General features: G+C 42.1%; 1 protein-coding gene across 1 annotated transcript in view; it reads left to right on the forward strand.

The window, feature by feature from the left end:
* The window catches only part of THBS4 (thrombospondin 4), a 102,954-nt gene that overhangs the window by 67,291 nt on the left and 14,935 nt on the right, over window positions 1-20,728 (forward strand). The window contains exons 13-16 of the mRNA XM_033929713.1: window positions 1,341-1,500; window positions 4,968-5,086; window positions 9,089-9,141; window positions 18,324-18,517. Coding sequence (XP_033785604.1) covers window positions 1,341-1,500; window positions 4,968-5,086; window positions 9,089-9,141; window positions 18,324-18,517 — 526 coding nt within the window. The remainder of the gene's footprint in view (window positions 1-1,340; window positions 1,501-4,967; window positions 5,087-9,088; window positions 9,142-18,323; window positions 18,518-20,728) is intronic.

The raw sequence follows: 20,728 nt of genomic DNA on the forward strand, positions 1-20,728 counted from the left end.
GTATTCAATTTTCAGGATCATCTCAATGAATATGCATAAGATAGATTTGCATATAATAAATCACCCAGATATGCAAAGGCTGGATTAGGATGATCTCACTGCATATCAGAGTTTAGGTTTTGAAGCACTCTATGGTGCAGCCACACCTCGAATTCTGATTGCCACATCTCAAAAAAGATATAATGGAATTAGAAAAGATACAGAGCAGAGTGACAAAAATGATAAAAGGGATGGGACAACTTTCCTATAACGAAAGGCTAAAGCAGCTAGGGCTCTTCAGCCTGAAGAAGAGATGGCTTGGGGGAGATGTGATAGAGGTCTATAAAAACTGAGTGGAGTTGAACGGGTAGATGCGAATTGCTTGTTTATTCATTCCAGTAATACTAGGACTAGGGAGCATGTGATGAAGTTACTAAATTAAAAACAATTAAAAACAAACATGAGAAGATATTTCTTCACTCAATGTGTAATTAAACTCTGGAATTCATTGCCAAAGAATGTGGTGAAGGCAGTTAGCTCAGCAGGGTTTTTAAAATGGTTCGCTTAATTTCCTGAAAGAGAAGTCCATAAGTCGCTATTAAGATGGCTTGGGGAAATCCATTGCTTATTCCTAGGATAAGCATCATAAAATCTGTTTTTCTCCTTGGGATCTTGCCAGGTTCTTGTGACCTGGATTGGCCACTGTTGGAAACAGGATGCTGGGCTTGTTATTTTTCCTTCGCTGACTGTCCAGCTCTCTTGTTGTAAACCGCCTCGAACTACTATGGATTGGCGGTATATAAAAATAAAGTTATTGTTATTATTGTGGCCTGTCCCAGTATGGCAATTCTTATGTACTTGAACTGTACAGGAAAAAATGTCACAGCTTTAGAAACTTCTCCCAGTAGTTTTCCTCTCATCCTGTTCCTTTTTTTTCTACCTTTACCCCATCTCTCTAATGCTGTCTTCTTTCTGCCAAAATCCTGGCTACCTTTTTGGTGACTTTCTTTTCCCTGGAAGTCTAACCATGTAGGGGGAGCCAGAAACCTTTCAACATTAGCAGCCCGTTGGAGAAGTTCTCTCCAGATTCTCAACCTCCGGCATCCCTCTGTCCTAATACAGTCCTATAGCATTACACATATTCATCTGGCCCTTCACTTAGCTGGCTGGTGCTTGAAGAAAATCAGCAGGTGTCATTCCAACCCTGGAGCTGGTTTTCTTTCTCCCCTGAAAGCCATTAGTACAATTGACATTGTACTATTGTAGTTTGTTGTCCATCTCTTATGGTGGTCACTGTGTTACATCCTAGGACCAGCAAATTTATACAACCTGTTTCTCACAGAGAATCCTTGTTTTGCCAGGATAACTGTGTACTGGCCCCTAATGTTGACCAAAAGAATAGCGACCAGGACATCTTTGGAGATGCTTGTGACAACTGCCGCCTTGCTCTGAATAATGACCAGAGGGACACCGATGAGGATGGGAAGGGAGATGCTTGTGACGATGACATGGATGGAGATGGTGAGAAAACTACACTTTTCTTTTTTAGTTTATTTGGGGGTTAATATTCAAAGGGGTTTAACCAAGTAGAAAAGGTTCCTGCCCAGTTAAATCTTGCTGAGCTGGCTAGCCACCGATATTCAGTAACATTTAACCAGGTAATGCCACGGAATATCATTGCTAACCAGCCATTCCTTAACCAGCTAGGTTACAGAAAGGGTAGTAGATGCATGGAACAGTCTCCCGGTAGAGGTGGTGGAGACAGACTGTGTCTGAATTCAAGAAAGCCTGGGATAAGCACATGGGATCTCATAGAGAGAGGAAGAGATTGTGGTTACTGTAGATGGGCAGACTGGATGGGCCATTTGGTCTTTATCTGTTATCATGTTTCTATGAGTTTGGATGGAGCTTTAACCTAGCTGGTTAGTAGTGATATTGAGTCTACTAACCAGCTATGTATACAAATAATTCCCCCCCCCCTTTCTACTAAGCACTGCCTAGAGCACTAAATGCTCTTACACTGCTTCGATGCTCATGGAATTCCTAAGAGCATCGGAGCATTTAATACTCCAGGCCCCGGTAGAAACCCCTATTGCAGCTTAGTAAAAGAGGGCCAAAGTTAGGACAACAAAAAGGCTGTCTAAACTTTAGCCACTGAGTTAACTAAGCATCAGTCTGAATATTAACCAGTGTCCAGTTCACTTCTGAGTTGCCTCACATACCTAGGTAAACTTGTAACCCATTCTGAGCATTTCTGGGATGATGGGATATAAATCCAAATGAATAAATAAATATTCAATACTGGAAGCTGCACATGCCCTGGATTTGAATATTCAAAGTTAGTTCAGCTTGTGGCTGTGAGTAGCTTATACTCTGAATACCACTGAAGACTGAGTTTTACTCCCTTGCTCGATACAGTCACTCATGCCTTACACAACACAACTTTTATTTTAATATCATTTATCACAGTGTAAAACAGCAGAATGTAAATCATCACCTTTATAGAAATAGTAAACAACAACGTGAAAGAAGACAAAATAAAACATTCAACCATGAGATCAATAAACAAGTTACAAAACTGGCTCATGCCAAAGCACCGTTGAAAGGTCACTTGGACACACAAAGTCAGAGGCGTGAAGAAAGTACAAGAGGTTTATTACAGCATACCGGACTCTAGTGCAGTTAACAGCCTGCCTACTAGAGTGTTAGAATCAGGAAATGCATGGACTTTTATGCCCTTTTCACTAAGCAAATGCAAACTTAATATATGCAAAAACTACAATATTCATTTGTTACTTCTATAACTTTTCTACAATTATTATTGGTCCTAAGCCAGCACTTATGATAGGTTCAGGGATACAACATATAGTCCTATAGGAAACTAGCTCATTTCTCTGCTTATCTAAATCTTACAGGTCTAAATGTTACATGTACAGAAGGGCAGGGCACATCATGGCTCAAACTCTTATCTATTTAGCTTACAATGTGGTAAGGTAGGGACATACATTTTAGGCAGATGAGATCAGTAGATTGTACACTGTTTTCAGCTATGTAGGCCAGAGCAATATTTTAAACAACAGTTAACCATTTCATGACCCTGCACCGTGACAAAGGAGACACTGGAGACAGTTTCAAAACCCTTATAGATATGGCTAGATTTGGGTACATCAAAAAGGCAATATGCTCATTCCTAAAAAAGGTGTGTGTGTGTGTGGAGGGGGGGGGGAGATAAAGTGAGAGGTGTGGTGGGAGGGGGGGCAGAGAAAGAGAGATGTCTGACACTACTACAGCAGTCTCTTCCAGCCATAAAAATCCATGCTGAAGGAATACCTCAGAGGAAATGTTCCTTGGGGCCATGTGAGATATTTTTTTAGTAATGACTGATCATGGCAACTCTAGGGGAGTGGGACAAACAGGGAGCTATGAGAAATAACGTTTCGGTAGTTTTGGTAGCAGTGGGCTTTCTAGAGAAATTACATCAAAAAGAATGTTTACACCATCTCTCTGGTTTATTTACAAGAACTTGTTAGTTTATGAAAATTCCAGTTATGTCTGGGCCTTAATATTTGAGTTTTCTGCTGAATTGATGGCATTCTAAAATATTTGTCTGTCACTTTCAAGTGGAATCCCTATTCTATAAATCCATAATTTAAGCATGAAAGGTTTTTCTGGTCAAGAAGGAGGAAAGTTGGTATTGTATTCTCTGGCTTTTGTAAAGTAGAAGTTAATAATTTATCGACAAATTGATATTAAGTTTGAGTTCAGCATGAAAACAGTTTCATCACACGTATGTTCCTTGTGTTTGCCCTGGTTGCTTCAGGTCTCAAAATAATAATAATAATAATAACTTAATTTTTCTATACCGCCATAGTCAAACTGACTTCTAGGCGGTTCACATAGAAAGAAGGCTGGACAATCAGCAAATTACAAAATGCAAGAAGAAGGATGTTAAATAATACATTGGGGTTGAAAGGGAAAGAATACCTGAGAGAGGTCATCTGATTAGGCAAGGAATTTGTCAAATAGAGCGGTTTTAATTGAATTTCGGAATGTGTTGTAGGTCTGTCTGGCTTTATTTATGTGGTTTCCCAGCCAGGACTGCTGTCTGTTTGCTTGGAACATGAAGGTTCTGTCTAGGAAGGATTTGTATTTGCAGCCTGTGGGTTTGGTAGCAGGGTAATCCTAATATCATTATGAGAGGTCATTGAAAAGTTCTCAGCCCAACCACAAAGAGAATGATGTGGAGCCATGAAACGTACAAGTTACTGCACACTTTTCTTGACACCTTTTTGTTTCAGTTCATATACAGTAAAACCTTGGATTGCAAGTAACTTGGTTTGCAAGCGTTTTGCAAGACAAGCAAAATATTTTATTAAATATTAACTTGATATACAAGCCATGTCTTGCAATACAAGTACATACAGTATATACATGTCACATCATCACAACTGAGCTGATGGTTCCTCTCTCTCTGACGCTGCAGGAGTGTAGTGACTGTTCTAAACGAGCGAGGTCTTGCAATACGAGTACACACAGTATTTTGTATTAAAGTTTTTGGGTTGTAGAACGAATCGTCTGAGTTTCCATTATTTCCTATGGAGAAATTTGCTTTGATATACGAGTGCTTTGGATTTCAAGCATGCTTCTGGAATGAATTATGCTCGCAAACCAAGGTTTTACTGTAATTGAAATGAAAAGTGTCAAGAAAAGTATGGAATAACGTGTACGTTTCATGGCTCCACATCATTCTCTTCTTGGTTAGGCTGAGAACTTTTCAGCAACCCCTTATATTTCAGGAAGACATCTGAGCAGTATGAGCATATAAGCAAGAGCAAAGTGACATCGCAGGTAAAATCCTACAGGAGGTCTTTCTAACTGAATCTTGCTGACAAAGGTAAAATAATTCAGTGCCGAGCAAACCGATCAAATTGTAAGGGCAAATGGCAAGAATTTTTGAAACTGGATTGTGTCTTTTTTTTTCTCATCAGGCATTAAGAACTTTTTGGATAACTGCCCGAGAGTTCCTAACATCGATCAGAAGGACAAAGATAACGATGGCGTAGGTGACGCCTGCGACAGCTGCCCTGATATTAGCAACCCAAACCAGGTCGGTAGAAAGCAAAGACTGGAATAAGAATGAAGCGTGCATGATTCACACATTCTGGCTCATATTCGCAGTGTAGGAAATTGCTGGCGATACTGGAAATTCTATGCCGGCACCATATCTTTTTTTATTTATTTAATTTTCTGTACCGTTCTCCCAGGAGAGCTGAGAACGGTTTTACGTGAATTTATTCAGGTACTCAAACATTTTTTTCTGTCTGTCCTGGCGGGCTCACAATCTAGCTAATGTATCTGGGACAATGGGGGGATTAAGTGACTTGCCCAGGGTCACAAGGAGCAGTGAGGGTTTGAACCCATAACCCCAGGGTGCTGAGGCTGTAGCTTTAACCACTGCACCACACTCTCCCCTTGGCTACTAGCATTGAATTCCTGGGCTATTTTTGGCTGGCCTAGACATAGCTGGCTAGCTGTTGAATATCGACATAGCTAGCTAAGTCTCAACAGCCGAAGATATGCCATCCTTTTAGGTGATTTGTCTTTTGGTTGCAGAACTTAGCTGGTGAGCCACTGAATATTGGCAGGGACCGGCTATGTTGCACAGCATAGCTGGTCACCGTCCGATCTTGAGACCAGGATATTCAGTGTCAGATAGCTGGCTATGTGCTATTCAGTAGAGTAGTAAGAGGGGAGTGAGGAGGGAGTGGGCCACCACAGATGCCGTCTTCATGGGGGCGTCGCCACCTCTGTTCCTCTCCACCTCCCCCTGCGTACCTCTTGATATGTTCACCGGCGTGAACAGCATCTTCCACCTGCTGCTTGTAGCGGCTTTGGCTCCCTTCTGACATCCCTTTCCGGTCTCAGCTACTGAAGGTTATTAAAGGGTGCATGTTAATGTGAACTCTGATGGATGCCTGTTCCGTAGGGATTATCCAACAGCTTGCAGAAAAAGTAGCTCCTTTTGTATTGAAATTTGTGACTAAATCTCTAGGAGCATATCCAGATGGATGTAAACAATTCACCATTAAGCCACTAATGAAGAAGCGAAGTGCAAGTGTTGACCAGATGGCTAATTACCGTTCAATATCTACGGTTCCATTGTTAGAAAATGTTTTGGAAAAAATAGTGTTAAGCCAATTAATCAAATTTTGTTGATTGGAATGAGTGCTTAAATCATCATCGGTTCGGGTTTCAAAATGCTCATAGTGTAGAACTGTTGTTAATGTCTGTTGTGGATGCTTTGCGACAGCGCACGGATGAACATGTGACATACTGCATGGTTTCGACTGACGTTTCTGGTGCTTATGACTGGTTTGTTGTTTTGTTTTGGTTTTTATTAATCTTTATTAATTTTCAAATCAGTAAAAAGTGCAGAACACTATACATTCAGTAGCCATAACAGCAAGCACTTATTTTCAATCAATAACATTATATAAAGAATTACCCCCCTCCCTACTATTACTTATGCATGTACATATAAACAAAGAATACAACAAAGAAATAACCCTCTCCACCCAACCTCCCACCCTACCCTGGATGTGTATACAAATTCACTAAAAGTAAAAATAAGAGACAATTATGATGAAGTGATAAAAGACTTCAAGGGGCCCCACACCACTTTAAATGCATTACTATGCCCTAACATACAAATTGTCATGTCTGCAAAAGCATGTTTTGGCCAACTTCATATGCTTCATCACCTTAAACCATTGATCTCGACTTATGATTTTAGAACTGTTGTACAAGGGATGGTTTTGTCAAGGTTGGACTATTGCAACGCCCTCTACCTTGGAATTTCCAAGACAAAAGGAAAAGCGTTACAATTGATACAAAATGCTGCAGCCAGGCTAATTTTGGGTATCGATAGCATGACACATATAACGCCAATTTTGAAGAAATTACATTGGTTACCAGTTCTATTTCGAGTACAACACAAGGTTATTTCTGTGATCCATCAATCTGTTTATCATCAAACACTGTGGTATTTTCAACAGATCATTGCGACCTATAAACCAGGCAGATCTTTATGATCCGAAAATAAAAACCTATTAACCTCAAGGAAGCAAGGTTACTATGCAGATACCAGAGCAATGACATTCTGCATAGCTGGTGTTAAGAGGTGGAATGCTTTGGTGGGTCAGTTGCGACAATATATCGATCGGTTTCAATTCAAGAAACGGCTAAAAACTGAATTGTTTGTCCCCGCATTCTTATGGCTTAGCAGTCCTTTTAGAATAGAAGAGTTCTCCCCTGTTGATTTTAGTTTGTCATAATTGTTATGTTGTGAACCATTTAGCTTTTAAGTGGTTTAGAAAAATATTAAATAAATAAATAAATAATGCCATTAGTGGTCAGCAAAAGCAAAACACTTCCCCTCTCAGGACCCTGAGCTCTCTCCAACTCTTCCGCAAACATCTGAAAACCTGGCTGTTTTCAAAAATGTAATACTTACCCCATCTTTGGCATCATAAGCCCCCCCAATCACCCTTTCTCTATACCCTTTCTCTATACACTTTAACCTTCATGGAATTCCTTTCTCTCTCAACTCCTGTAAACCGTGCCGAGCTCTACGATTGTGGAGATGATGCGGTATATAAACCTAAGGTTTAGTTTAGTTTAGTTTAGTTTAGATCGCCAATGGCTAAATCGGGCTTCAGTGTGTGTAAAATTGGATTGATCTGCATTAATTCAGAAGTTCAAAGCAGGTTCTTTCAATTTACCTGCATAAGATTTTCCCAAAGCAAAAGCATATCAATACCCCTTCTAAAGCAGCTAAAAGCATGTGTGTTGCCAAACCCTGAACATACTTTTATGGCCTCTTTTATGAAGCCGCACGGTAATAGCCCCGAAGCCCTTTAAATTTCTATGGGCTTCGGGGCCATTAGCGCAGCACAGCCGCTGGCGCGCTTTTGTAAAAGAGGCCTTTAGTCTTTTTATCCAGGCAAATCAGTACTTACCTATGTGAATGGCTTTTGAAAACTGGCCTCCAAGTTTCCTACATTTTGCTAGAGCTAGAGCCAGCCCTGACACTAGGAGAACTAGGCAACGGTTGCCGATCATGAGTGCTTCATCATCTTGCCTCTTTTCTCTTCCTTCTCCTTCCGGGAGACAAAAGGGAAAGTGGAGGCAGTGTGGGGCCTCAAAGAATAGGCCCCATGCTCAAATGCCTTTGTATCCTACCTATCTCTGACACAGGACTCCCTCTCGGAGGGGATAAGGCAGGATGCAACAACACCTGAGCACACATGACTGTGCTTTAAGGCCCCACATCAGTACTAAATCCACTTTCTTCTTTGTCCCCCCCTAAGGGGCAGGACAGCAGTAGGTCCAGTAAGAGTAGGATTGCCAGATTTTACATTTGTATAATCCGGAACCCCTAGGCCCGTCCCTGTTAAGCCCCAGTCATAAGAACATAAGAAGTTGCCTCCGCTGGGTAAGACCAGAAGTCCATCGCGCCCAGCGGTCCGCACCCGCGGCGGCCCATCAGGTCCATGACCTGTTCAGTGGTCCCTGACTTTCCTATAACCTATCTCTACTTCTATCTGTACCTCTCAATCCCCTTATCCTTCAGGAATTTATCTAAACCTTCCTTGAACCCCCGTAGCGTGCTCTGTCAGTTCCTATGCGCGGGGGACCCGGAAGTGACATCAGAGAGAGCTGACTCCGACATGCTGCTCGGGCCGGAAAAATTAAAGAGGTACAAGGGAAGGGGGCGCATGTGTGCAGCATGGGGTGCGGGGAGGAGTGGGGGACGGAGAGGAAGATGGGTGCTGGCGCCCCCACCAAGACACCGCCCGGGGTGGACCACCGCCCCTTAATATGCCACTGGCCTAGAGTCACCAGAAGCAGCAGTGGGAATCGAACCCGGTTTCCTAGGTGCTTAGGCCTCTGCACTACTCCTCCACAGGTTAGATTAGGATCGGGATTCTAGAATATTCTGCATGGTGTACTGAAAGGGTATATTATAATGATGCTCCAGGTTTTAGAGATCACTGCTGGAATGTAAGCCAGTGAATGATTCTGTGACTTACTTTCTTTCTTCTTGTAGTCAGACATTGATAGTGACCTGGTTGGAGATCCTTGTGACACTAATCAAGACAGGTATGTGCTGGTATTAAAACAAAAAATAAGTGGGTACCCCAGAAACCTTGCTAATTTCCAACTGAGGCCCCATATTTCTTTTGTAGGAGCAAAGGTGGAATTGTAAAATGTTAATGAAATAATTTTGATCAGGTTTTTAGCCAACCTTCGCCTAAAAAAGCATTTTACTTCCCAAAATATGTTGAAATCTCCCAAAAATCTTAAGGCAAAAAATGTGACGTCTAGAAGTTATTTTCCTTTTAGAATTTGGGGTCTTATCTGGAGCAATATCCAGAACCCCTGCAGAATTTCCCATTGTAAATACAATCTGCAAATCAGGATCTACAGAAGTATCCACACCTGCAGGTACTTTCATTCCCTGCCTCCCAGGAACATCCCTTTTTCTACAGACCTCCAAGACAAACGGAGAAGCCGGACAAAGACCTCATTAGTCATTTCTTGTCTGGATTATGGCAATGCCTTATGCCATGGTATTACCAGTAAAAGTCATTTACAAGGCCAAAAAATTCAACCATGTAACTCCTCTTCTGATAAAAGCCCATTGGCTTCCCATCCATCACCATGTCATTTATAAAACTCTATTATTGACTTTTAAAACAAGAAACACTGGACAGCCAGAATCCATTAATAAATTTTTGATACCATACACTACATCACGTTTTCTTCGTTCTTCGGAGCAAAATTTATTAGCAATCCCAACCTAGAACCATATTAACACTAGAAGAAACACTATCTTTTCAGTAGTTGCCCCAACCTTCTGGAATTCGGCACCAAATGCTCTAAGAGAGATAACTAATCTCAAGAAATTTAAATCTTTTCTTAAGACATTCCTTTTCAAAGATGCCTTTCAAGTATAAATGTCCTTTTAAGGATTTAAAAATATATTTTTTTTATCTTTTATGAGTCCGCTTGTTTAGGACTTATGTGTTTTTAACCCCACCCTTTTGTTTATGCCTTTATACCATACTTTTCTTTAATCATTGTAGTTCTCCCCTTTTTTCCACTCGCACCCATTTGTCCAGTCGAGTACATTATTGTTTTGTCGTGTATGTTTATTTTGTTAAAGTTATGTTCATTTGTATTATCTGTTTTTACCCTATTTTAAAATGTATAACCACCTTGAAATAAATTGATAAGGTGGTATATCAAATTTTTAATAAACTTGAAACGATATCCAAAAGTTGAGATTGAAAGGGGATGTGCTTTTGCTGGGAAATTTCAACCTGCTGGATGCAGACTGGAATGCTCCAAATGCAGACTCATAAAGAAGTAGAGATTGTGGATGCCTTTCAAAGTGCTCTTCTCGGACAAATGGCAATGCACAAGGGAAGGTGCAACACTGGATCTAATGCTCATAAATGGAGAAAGTATGTCTTATCGCCCAGGTGGGTGCCCATCTAGGCAATAAAGATCATCATGTACAGTGCGATTATAAAATGGAGCATGGACACACAAAATGCAAAGTCTTCAATTTCAAGCATACCGACATTAGTAAAATGAGGGGGTGCCTGAAGAAAGAGCTGATGGGATGGGAGGACATAAGATAAATGGAAAGAGAGTGATCCCAGCTGAAAGCAGCTTTATGTAAGGAACATTAACAAAAACAAGAGGAAAAGGCAACCAATACGGTTCTCTGAACATGTGGCTGAAAAAATAAACAAAATAGACAGCATTCAAGGAATACAGAAGAATGCAAGGAGAGAAATACAGAAAGGAATGTCAAATAATGCTCAAGGAAGTAAAGAGATTATTTATTTATAAAAATGTACACGGCCTCTTCTTGGCATCATAAAATTCCAATCAAGATGTTGTGCGGGGGTGAGTGATGCCCGAGGTGGTGGCACTCGTCTCCCTCCCTATTCCTTGCCCCCCTGCCGTGAGCACGCTCGTCCCTTCTCCATACCTTTTTATCTTCGGCATGAGCAGCCACGAACTTGCTACTCTCGTCAGCTGTGGCACTGTCTCTGACATCACTTCCTAGGTACGGGTCCTGGAAGTGATGTCAGAGAGCGCTGAAGACGAAGACGAAATTTGTGGCTGCTCACGCCAAAGTTAAAAAAAGGTAGGGGGGAAGGAAGGGTTGTGTGTGGGGCAAGGGGAGGAATGGGAAGGGGGGGGCGGACAGCAGGAGGAGTTCCAGTGCTCCGAGGAAGACCACGCCTACCTTACTACGCCACTGGTGTGCAATCATAAAACATGTAAAACCTCATCAAGGAAATAGCAGTGCTTCCCTTAACTGCAAGCCTGACTTCCCTTTCCCCTCAAACATAGAAACATGATGGCAGATAAAGACCAAATGGCCCATCCAGTCTGCCCATCCGCAGTAACCACTATCTTTTCCTCTTTCTAAAAGATCCCACATGCCTACCCCAGGCTTTCTTGAATTCAGATACAGTCTCTGTCTCCACCACCTCTTCCGGGAAACTGTTCCAAGCATCTACCAAAAGCAACAAGAAAGTTGACCCTGATCTCTCCACAAAAAGAGACGAAACCAAAAGCAAAAAACTCGTGGAGGGTAGATGTCCAAGATGACGACTGTATTAGAATAAATAAATAATCCACATAAAAATGTTTCCAGTGGTTCAGGCCCTAGACATTTATATGTGGATTATTTATTTGTTCTAATAAAGTCTTCATCTTGGACATCTACTCTCCACATGTTTTTTGGTTTTGTTCCACGCATCTACCACCCTGTTTTAAATTGCTTTGGATGACATTTAAGGCTATGTATAGTGATCGACCATGGTTGCTGGCACAAGGTGCTGGATTCTGTATAGGATGCCCAGTCTCAGAAGCCACCTAAGCGGCTTATGAGAATCGCACACGGGCGTCTTAGAGAATCATGCCTGTCCTCACGGACAGACACCTAATAGAGAATCATGCCTGTCCTCACGGACAGACACCTAAGCCCACTTAATAACCCGATTCTCTAACCGACGTCCATGTCACAAGCGCTGGTTAGAAAATCAGGTTGCTGCTGAGCTTAACACGGCAAGGGCTTCCCTCTTTCCAGCGATGTTTGGGGGGGGGCAAGGGGGATCCGGTAGGACATCCCTCCTGCTGGGGATGTATGGGGGGACGGGTGCCGCTAAACTTATCACGGCAGGGAGATCTCTTGCCGCGATAAGTTCAGCAGCTGCAGCTGCTTACAATGTAGGCCAGCATTGTACGCGTCTGCCGCAGACCTAGGGAGGCACGTATGGCTGCCTAAGCCCGCCTAAGGCTACTTCTGGGTCAATGCACGCCCATGTCTCTCTAGGCTCCCGGAAGCACCTACAATGTAGACGGCCTGCCTCGAGAGGTTTTTTTTTTTTGTTTGTTTTTTTTTTAAAGGTACATCCCGATTTGCTGGCTAGGCAGCAGTTGGCCACCTACAATCGGGATGCTGTTTATAGAATTTTGCCCGAGGAGTCTCTGTGGGAGAAACATGATTTGAACCTTGATTTCCCTGATTAACAGCTTATTTTGCTGACAGTTTGACTACTCTTCCACACAATAATGACTAATGGAGATGGAGAATACAGTGTCTCCTATTTGCCCTCACCTCAAACATCAATATGGAATATTTTGTTCCACGTCTTGGTTTCTCGTGACAACTGTACTTGTAATATGATAACCACTAGAGGGAGCCATCAATACATGATAAAGCAGGGGTGTCCAATGTCGGTCCTCGAGGGCCGCAATCCAGTCGGGTTTTCAGGATTTCCCCAATGAATATGCATGAGATCTATGTGCAGGCACTGCTTTCAATGCATATTCATTGGGGAAATCCTGAAAACCCGACTGGATTGCGGCCCTCGAGGACCGACATTGGACACCCCTGTGATAAAGGGTTCTAGAAGCTGTGTTAGTTCACTTTAAAAGTTAATAAACTAAAAATGGAAACCACACAAAGGTGATATATTTTTATTGTATTAACCAACTTTGGGAGGCCAAAACCTCCTTCAGGTCAGGAGAGTATGAGAAAGAGATGACAGTAATCAGAGTATATAAGTAAATGTTAAGTATTCATTGATCTATGGCAAGGGGTAGGCAATTCCGGTCTTCGAGAGCCACAGGGTATCCACAGGATATCCACAATGAATATGTATGAGATGGATTTGCATGCAGTGCCTCCTTGAGATGCAAATCTATCTCATGCATATTTATTGTGGATATCCTGAAAACCTGACCTGGCTCCAGCTCTCGCGGACCGGAATTGCCTACCCCTGATCTATGTGAACTGAATGTTCATTCTTTCCCCAGTAATAATTTGTATTATACCACACATGCTTCACTTCAAAACAGGTTTTTTTTTTAACCCCTCTTAGATTTTACAAGATTGCATCAAATACTTTGGGTGCCACTGCAGAGGATTTTCAGGGTCTACCTGAGAAAGTATACATTTTAAAAATTGCATTTTTATATTCATGACTCTTTTCTAAATATCAACAATTATGAAGAAATATTTTAACATAATAAAAACCTAACATTTAAAAAGTTTTACCTCTAGCTCCCCACATTCAGGGCTCAGGGGTGATATGATAAAAATCTAGAAAATACTGAGTGGAGTGGAACAGGTAGATATAAAATGCCTGTGGAGGAGTGACATAGTGGTAAGAGCAGCGGCCTTTGCACTCTGAGGTTGTGAGTTTGATTCCCACGGGGACTCCTTTTGACTCTGGTCAAGCCACTTATTTGCCCCAGGTACAAAATAAGTACCTGTCTAAAATATATAAACTGCATTGATTGTATAACCACCCAGAAAAAGCAGTATATTAAGTCCTTACCCCTTTATTCTTAACAAAAATACTAGGACTATGGGGCATGCAATTAAGCTACTTAATAGTAGATTTAAAACAAACCAGAGAAGATATTTCTTCACTCAACATTTAGGGCTCCTTTTACTAAGGTGCGTTAAGGCCTTAACGCGTGGAATAGTGCGCGCTTAATTGCCCCGCGCGCTAGAACTTAACGCCAGCATTGAGCTGGTGTTATTCTAGAAGCGTACCGTGCGGTAATTTCATGCATGCGCTAAAAACGCTAGCACACCTTAGTAAAAGGAGCCCTTAATTAGACTCTGGACTCAACATTTAAGGAGAAAACAATTTTTATTGAACAATCAGAGAAATCAACAAAGAATACAAAAAAGTAACAGTAAATGTTCAAGATTGTTGCATTATACAAGCAGAAACTCCTGTGCAATAACCCCCTCACCTCTCCCAAAAAGAGCAGGAAAAAAGCACTTATGAAAAAAACAAAAAAAATAGGCCGTGCCCCCCAACCCGGCACAATGAAGTATAAGAGCAGACACAACTAAGACAGGCAGCTGGGGTACAGTCAGATTAAAGGCAAAAACTACAAGCTACAGAGAACATAAGAGAGGAGCAAGTATCCCAAATCCCGCAAACAGGCGAGGTCCCAACAGAACGTCAGGGCCCTGGACTCTGATGGGCCCTGAAATACTGCAAAGGGGGACCTCCCCACACCCCCTTCCACCCCCACCCACAGCCAGCAATAGCCCAACAAGCCCAGCAAGACAAGAACCAACACAACAACAACCAATACCGAAAGATATGCGCACACACACACAAAAAGGGAGGAGGAACAGCTAGGAGAAACAAAATAAGAAAGGGACGCATCAAGGGCGCTGACCCTCTCACTGCTTAAAAGGGTTAAAGTATTTAGTATCAGACTACGGGCTCTAGGAGACAAAGAATATACATAAGGACCCCAGACCCTCAAGAAGAATTTAGATTGGCACGCACCTGACCCCTCTCGAGCACCATTAAAGTATGCAATCGATTATGCCAAGCCCAGAAAGAGGGAGCCTGAGCAGAGATCCATTCCCCCAGAATCACCTTTTTAGCCACCAAACCAGCCTTTCGCACAAATATCTGACTGACCCCAGGGGGAAAACAAAAAGCTTCGTATTTATCCAAGAGAAACCCCACCAGGGTAAGAGGGATATGCCGGCCCAACAAAGATTCCAAATACACTTCTTCCTCCGTATCCACGAGGGTTAGGGGCAGAGCCAGCCCGCGAATATTAAAAAACCATAAATAATATTCGGGCCAGTTCTACCCCTAACACCCGCTTTCCCCCGGCTATTTTAAGCCCTGTAAGCCCCCTCTTAAGCCTTACCTGGTGGTCTAGCGGGTTTTCGGGGTAGGAGTGATCTTCCCATGCTCCTGCCCCATGCAGATCGCTCATAGGAAATGGCTGCCTTGAGCTCCCGTAGTCTCTCGAGCGGCCTGGTGACCCAGGAAGTCCACCTGAAAACATAAGACCAGCAAGCTATTTTGAACCTTCAAATTTTTCCATTCAGGGAACCCTTCCTGAATGGCCTGCTTCAATTGCAACCATCTATAATTTTGTGATTTATTAAGACCAAATTTATGTTGCAATTGTGAAAAATCAAGCAGCTTACCATCAGAAATAACATCATCCAAAGTGCGTATACCTCCCATCATCCAGTATTTCCAGATGACTTTAAATCTGCCAATTTTAATCTTGGAGTTCAGCTATATAGTCTGAGACGTAGATTTATTCTGTCTGATAACCAATTCTTGATCCACAATTGAACATTGCCTCCTATCCCATGACTCTTTACATTTCTCAGGAGCCTCTCATGAAGAACTATGTCAAAAGCTTTCTGGAAATCTAGATACACTACATCAACCGGCTCACCTTTATCCAGATGTCTATTCACACCTTCGAAGAAGTCAAGTAAATTGATGAGGCAAGACCTCTCTCAGCTGAACCCATGCTGACTCTGTCTCATTAAATCACGTTTGTCTACATGTTCCACAATTTTATTTTATTTTTTTTTTCTTCTTTATTTATATTTTGAACATATTATCAAGAATAAACTTCTTGTACAGAATATGATTGAGTCAGCATAATATAAAACAAATGAAGTAACAACTATATGACAAAATTACTATTTACTCATCAAAATTAAAGGCCCAAAATTGAGATCCAAGATGTTCCTGAGTGAGAAACTATTAAAAGAAAAAGAATAAATTCAAATTGCAATTAGGCGGTCAGATGAGAATGGACCAAGAGTAAATTTATACATTGAGATTTTCTTTATCCCCTTCAAGGCCCCTCCTGGAGAGAAATCCTGTCAACTGAGAGGGTTCGAAGAAAATATAATTACAAGATTTGTACTTTACAATGCATTTGCAAGGGTATCGTAAAAGAAATGATGCCCCCATTGCAGTGACCCCAGGCTTAAGAAGCAAAAATTCCTTCCTTCGTTTCTGAGACTCCCTTGTCACATCCGGAAATATTTGAACTTTATGTCCAAGAAATTCTTTATGTCTATTCTTAAAATAAAGCTGTAATATCCAATTTTTATCTGGTGATAAAACCACCGTAGCCAATAGGGTAGCTGGAATAGCTACCTCCCTCATTGAAGATTCCAATAATAATGTTATATCCATTTGTTCACCCTGACCTTGTTGTTCTAGTGGACGCTGTTCTTCCAAATTTTTTGATGTTGGCAAATAATATATTTTGGAAAAAGGAGGAAAGGCATCATTAGGAACATTTAGAACTTCACAAAAGTACTTTTTCAAAACTTCTTTTGCTGATAAAGAAGGAATCTTTGGGAAGTTCAAAAATTTAAGGTTATTCAACCGCATATTATTTTCCATCATTTCCACCTTTCTCCTAAGGTTAAGATTGTCCTTAATCAGTGTCGTTTGGATTTGAGTTACTTCAGTTATCTTTTTATCTATTTTTTCCACATTATTTTTCATCGATATATTTTCCTGTTTAAGTCCATTTATTTCATTTCTTTGTTCTAAATATTTCTCTTCTAGTACTTTAATTTGTGGTGACAATGTTTGTCCCAGAGTAATTACCAAGTCCCAAATTGAGTCTAGGGTAACATTCATGGGTTTAGGAACAGAGAATATTCTTGCTTGCATTGTCCCAGCTTCCACAGCAGTGGCAGTCTTCTCTCTCTGGAAACCTTGCTCCATTTCAAGTCCCCTTGTTGTTCTCACCGCAGTCTCGTCTTCCTCCAGTGCTTCGCCCATTCCAGCCTCCCGGGAAACGAAGTCTGCCTCCTCGGACTGACTACTCTCCCGGGGAGAGCTAGCACACTGCGGCTGAGGGGGCGGGGTTCTAGCGTCGGGGCTCAGAGTCGACTCTAGCCCAGGGAAGCTTGCCGCGACCTCACTCCTTCCCGGCGATTCCAGCGGGCGACTCCCCGATGCAGCTACTGCCTCTTGGTTCAGACGCCGCAAAAAATCCTCCATGGACATCTGAAGAGGAGTGTCCAGGCGCCTCGAGGCTCCAGAAGCGCCTTTCCCTCTTCTTTTCAGCATCGAAACAGCACTAGGTAAATGTTGTTCGTTAGAATCTCTGGCGGCGTCTCACTCACTCTCATCAGCACGCGGCCATCTTGGATCACTGATCCACCACAATTTTATTTTTTATCACTGTTTCAACTATTTTGCCTGGCACTGAGGTCAGGCTTATGGTACCGGTCTGTAATTCTCCGGATCTCTCCTGGAACCTTTTTTAAAAATCGGCATAACATTGGCCGCCCTCCAATCTTCAGGCAGTAATTGCACATAGTACATAGAATATGAACTCAAACTCAACTCTTCTAGATTGCTTTTATGTTGATTTGTATCACTCCTGTAATTTAGCATGAGATTAGTTTAGGAGAAGGCCTGGCATCCTGGCAGAGTGGTCATGACATGGTTAAAACAAGCACAGGAAAACTAGGGTAGAGATTGACACGGGAACAAATTTTTTCCTAATCCCCGTGGGATCTAATTTTCCTGTGCCATCCCTGCAAGTTCTTATCTTGTCCCTGCTGCATTCCTGCAAGCTCCATCCTCATCTGCACATACCTCAAACACTTTAAAATCATAAGTGTTTGAGGCTTGTGCAGTTAAGGCAGAGTTTACAGGAATGGGGCAGGGACAGCGACAAAACTCATGGGGACAGGATGGGGAAATTGAGTTCCTGTGGGTTCTTGTCATTCTCTAAACCAGGTTTGAAATTGGTTTTCTCTGACAGATAATCTTTGAGATTTTGGGTAAATCATTCCACCTACAGCATCCTCAAGTACATAACTTAGATTAGAGGCAAAGAAATACCTGCTGTGTCTGATTTATAATTCACTTTGAGCTTGTGTTTTGAAGGGCAAATAAATCCATATTTCTGCTTTTGCCAAACAGTGATGGGGACGGACACCAGGATAACACGGACAACTGTCCCACCATCATTAACAGCGCGCAGCTAGATACAGACAAGGATGGCCTAGGGGACGCGTGTGACGATGACGATGACAATGATGGGATTCCAGATTATGTTTCTCCAGGTCCTGATAACTGCAGACTGGTTGCCAATCCTGGTCAGGAAGATCGCAATGGTAATTCTCTGCTAGTATGCTTCCTGGGGAGAGGGTGAAGAGGGTTCGGCCAAGTCTGGGAAAAGGGGGCAACGGAGGGATGGAGCGGTGGCACTCACCCATGTCTCTTTGCAGCTTATAATGAACCTGATCCTGTATGCCAAAATCTAGGCTGGAGAATGCTGGGCCTTTGCTCCAGAAATGGCATGGGTGATGAGGGACATTCAGTGCCATAAGGCAGGGCTCCCAAACAAGCAAGGATGATTCACTAAACTTGCAGGAAACAAAATAACAGCCAGAATAGATAAAAACTATTACTTATTATTCCAGGGATAGAAAATTGCCAATAGTTACATTACATTATATAAATATTTATGAATGCCTAATATACCCCAATAGGCGTTCAATGTGATTCCCAAGTTAATAAGAAGCTGGCCATCACCAGGAATTACAATTGTAATGCCCCCTTCAGGGCGGTTCTGAATCCAGGGCCTGACCTGGCTGGAGTCCCCCGAAGGCAGTCTCTGTCAGCCTCTCACTCAGTTCGTGCTTGGTGCCTCCACCTTTGGGGAATGGAGTGTTAGCTGGTGAGTTCACCCTCTTCTTCCCCCCACCCCCCATAAAACCCCAAAAAGGTCTGTGAACAAGGTTGGCTAATTAATTTAAAAGGTTTATTTGAACTATGTACATCGGCCTTCTCATTTACTTGAACCATGTTCAACAGCTTAACTTCTTTTTTGCTTGAACCAATACTTATGTAATTAACCGTACAACCGTTAGTCTATAATTCAGACTTGTAGTCCCATCAGTTCATTTAGACCCTCTAAACCTCACTAGTCTTGTTCTGATCATTTTGGATATTAAACCTATAACTTCTAGCTATCACTTTTGCAGCTGCAATAGTCTCCCCAATGTTTTAATTTAACTATTAGGTAGGTATGGCTATATGTCTAAGTCCCTTCTCTCCTGTCATATCCACCCTCACCCAATCCCCAAGGTCTCACCCTCCACAGAAGTTTCCAGGGGTAAATGACGGCTGGTCTTCCAGGCCTGTTGTAGTATCCTGGATGTCCAGGAGCTCTAAAGGCCCCTGCCCTCCCAAGAGCTCTCCTCTGTTTCAAGGAGCTTTCCTCCTATGTGGGCTATTTGGTACTGATTGCACCCCCTCGTAGCCTAGCTTCTGGATTGGGCTATTAGTGCTGATCCACACTCCGGTAGCCTGGTCCTCAAGTTGGGTTACTAATGCCGAACCATACTCCGGTAGCCTCTCCCCTGTCTTCAAGAGAAGCTTCTAGGGTAGCTCCCTGCTGGGGGGTCCTGGTTACCAGCCTTCCATAGGTCCTTTTTTTCTCCCCTGAACTGCTCCAAAAGCTGTTTATCTTGAGCCTAGCACAGCCTTCCAGCCCTGAAAAGAGCCCAGTATCAACCAGACTAGAATTTTTTAACTAGAGAGCTACAAAGGCTTATATCTGTCCAGTGCAAACTCACAAATTTCAAGCTCTTTAAAACCAATTTCTAGCTTCCCAAACTGGACACTGTCTCCTACTTCCTTTTAACTCACAGGGAATGGGTTTTCACCCCACCCCCCACCCCCTTTATTTTGACTTAGCTCTTCTCAGTGGGTATTCTCACATACATTTTAACCCACAAGCTTTATTCCCTTTCAGGAAATTATTTCTTAAAATACATAAGGTTTCATTCAAGTATCTTCTGTGTTCATCCCTCATTGCCTAATTTGAATAGGGAGTTACCTTCCTCCTGCTATACACTCTGAACCACCAAAAAAACTGAGTGCTAAGCCAGTATTCTGTAACAGCAACGCTGGGTGCCAAATATGTTATAGAATTTTAGTGTAAGTCTGCAATAATGCGCCAACTTTTAGGCGCGACCACTTACGCCATGTCTATGGCTGGTGTAAATGCTGGCATCTGAAATCAGCAGTTGGGCAAATGCAAACTCTCATTTAAGAAACAGTTGAAAACTTACCTGTTTATTAAAGCATTTTATTAGTTTTTGAAGAGAAATGTATTTTACAGTTTATATGGGGTGAACTTTGTATTAGCGATATGCTATTTTTAATGATTATATTTGGAAGGAATGGATAGGATGTGTCTGTTGTACTATGAGTAAGTTTCAAATATGTATATTTTCTACTGTAAGAACAAGTAACACTGTGGAGAGGATGATGTTCAAGATGCAGGCTTTATTAAAAATACAATCCAATAATCCATT

The sequence above is a fragment of the Geotrypetes seraphini genome, chromosome 1 (genome assembly GCF_902459505.1).
Source record: "Geotrypetes seraphini chromosome 1, aGeoSer1.1, whole genome shotgun sequence".
Taxonomy (NCBI): domain Eukaryota; kingdom Metazoa; phylum Chordata; class Amphibia; order Gymnophiona; family Dermophiidae; genus Geotrypetes; species Geotrypetes seraphini.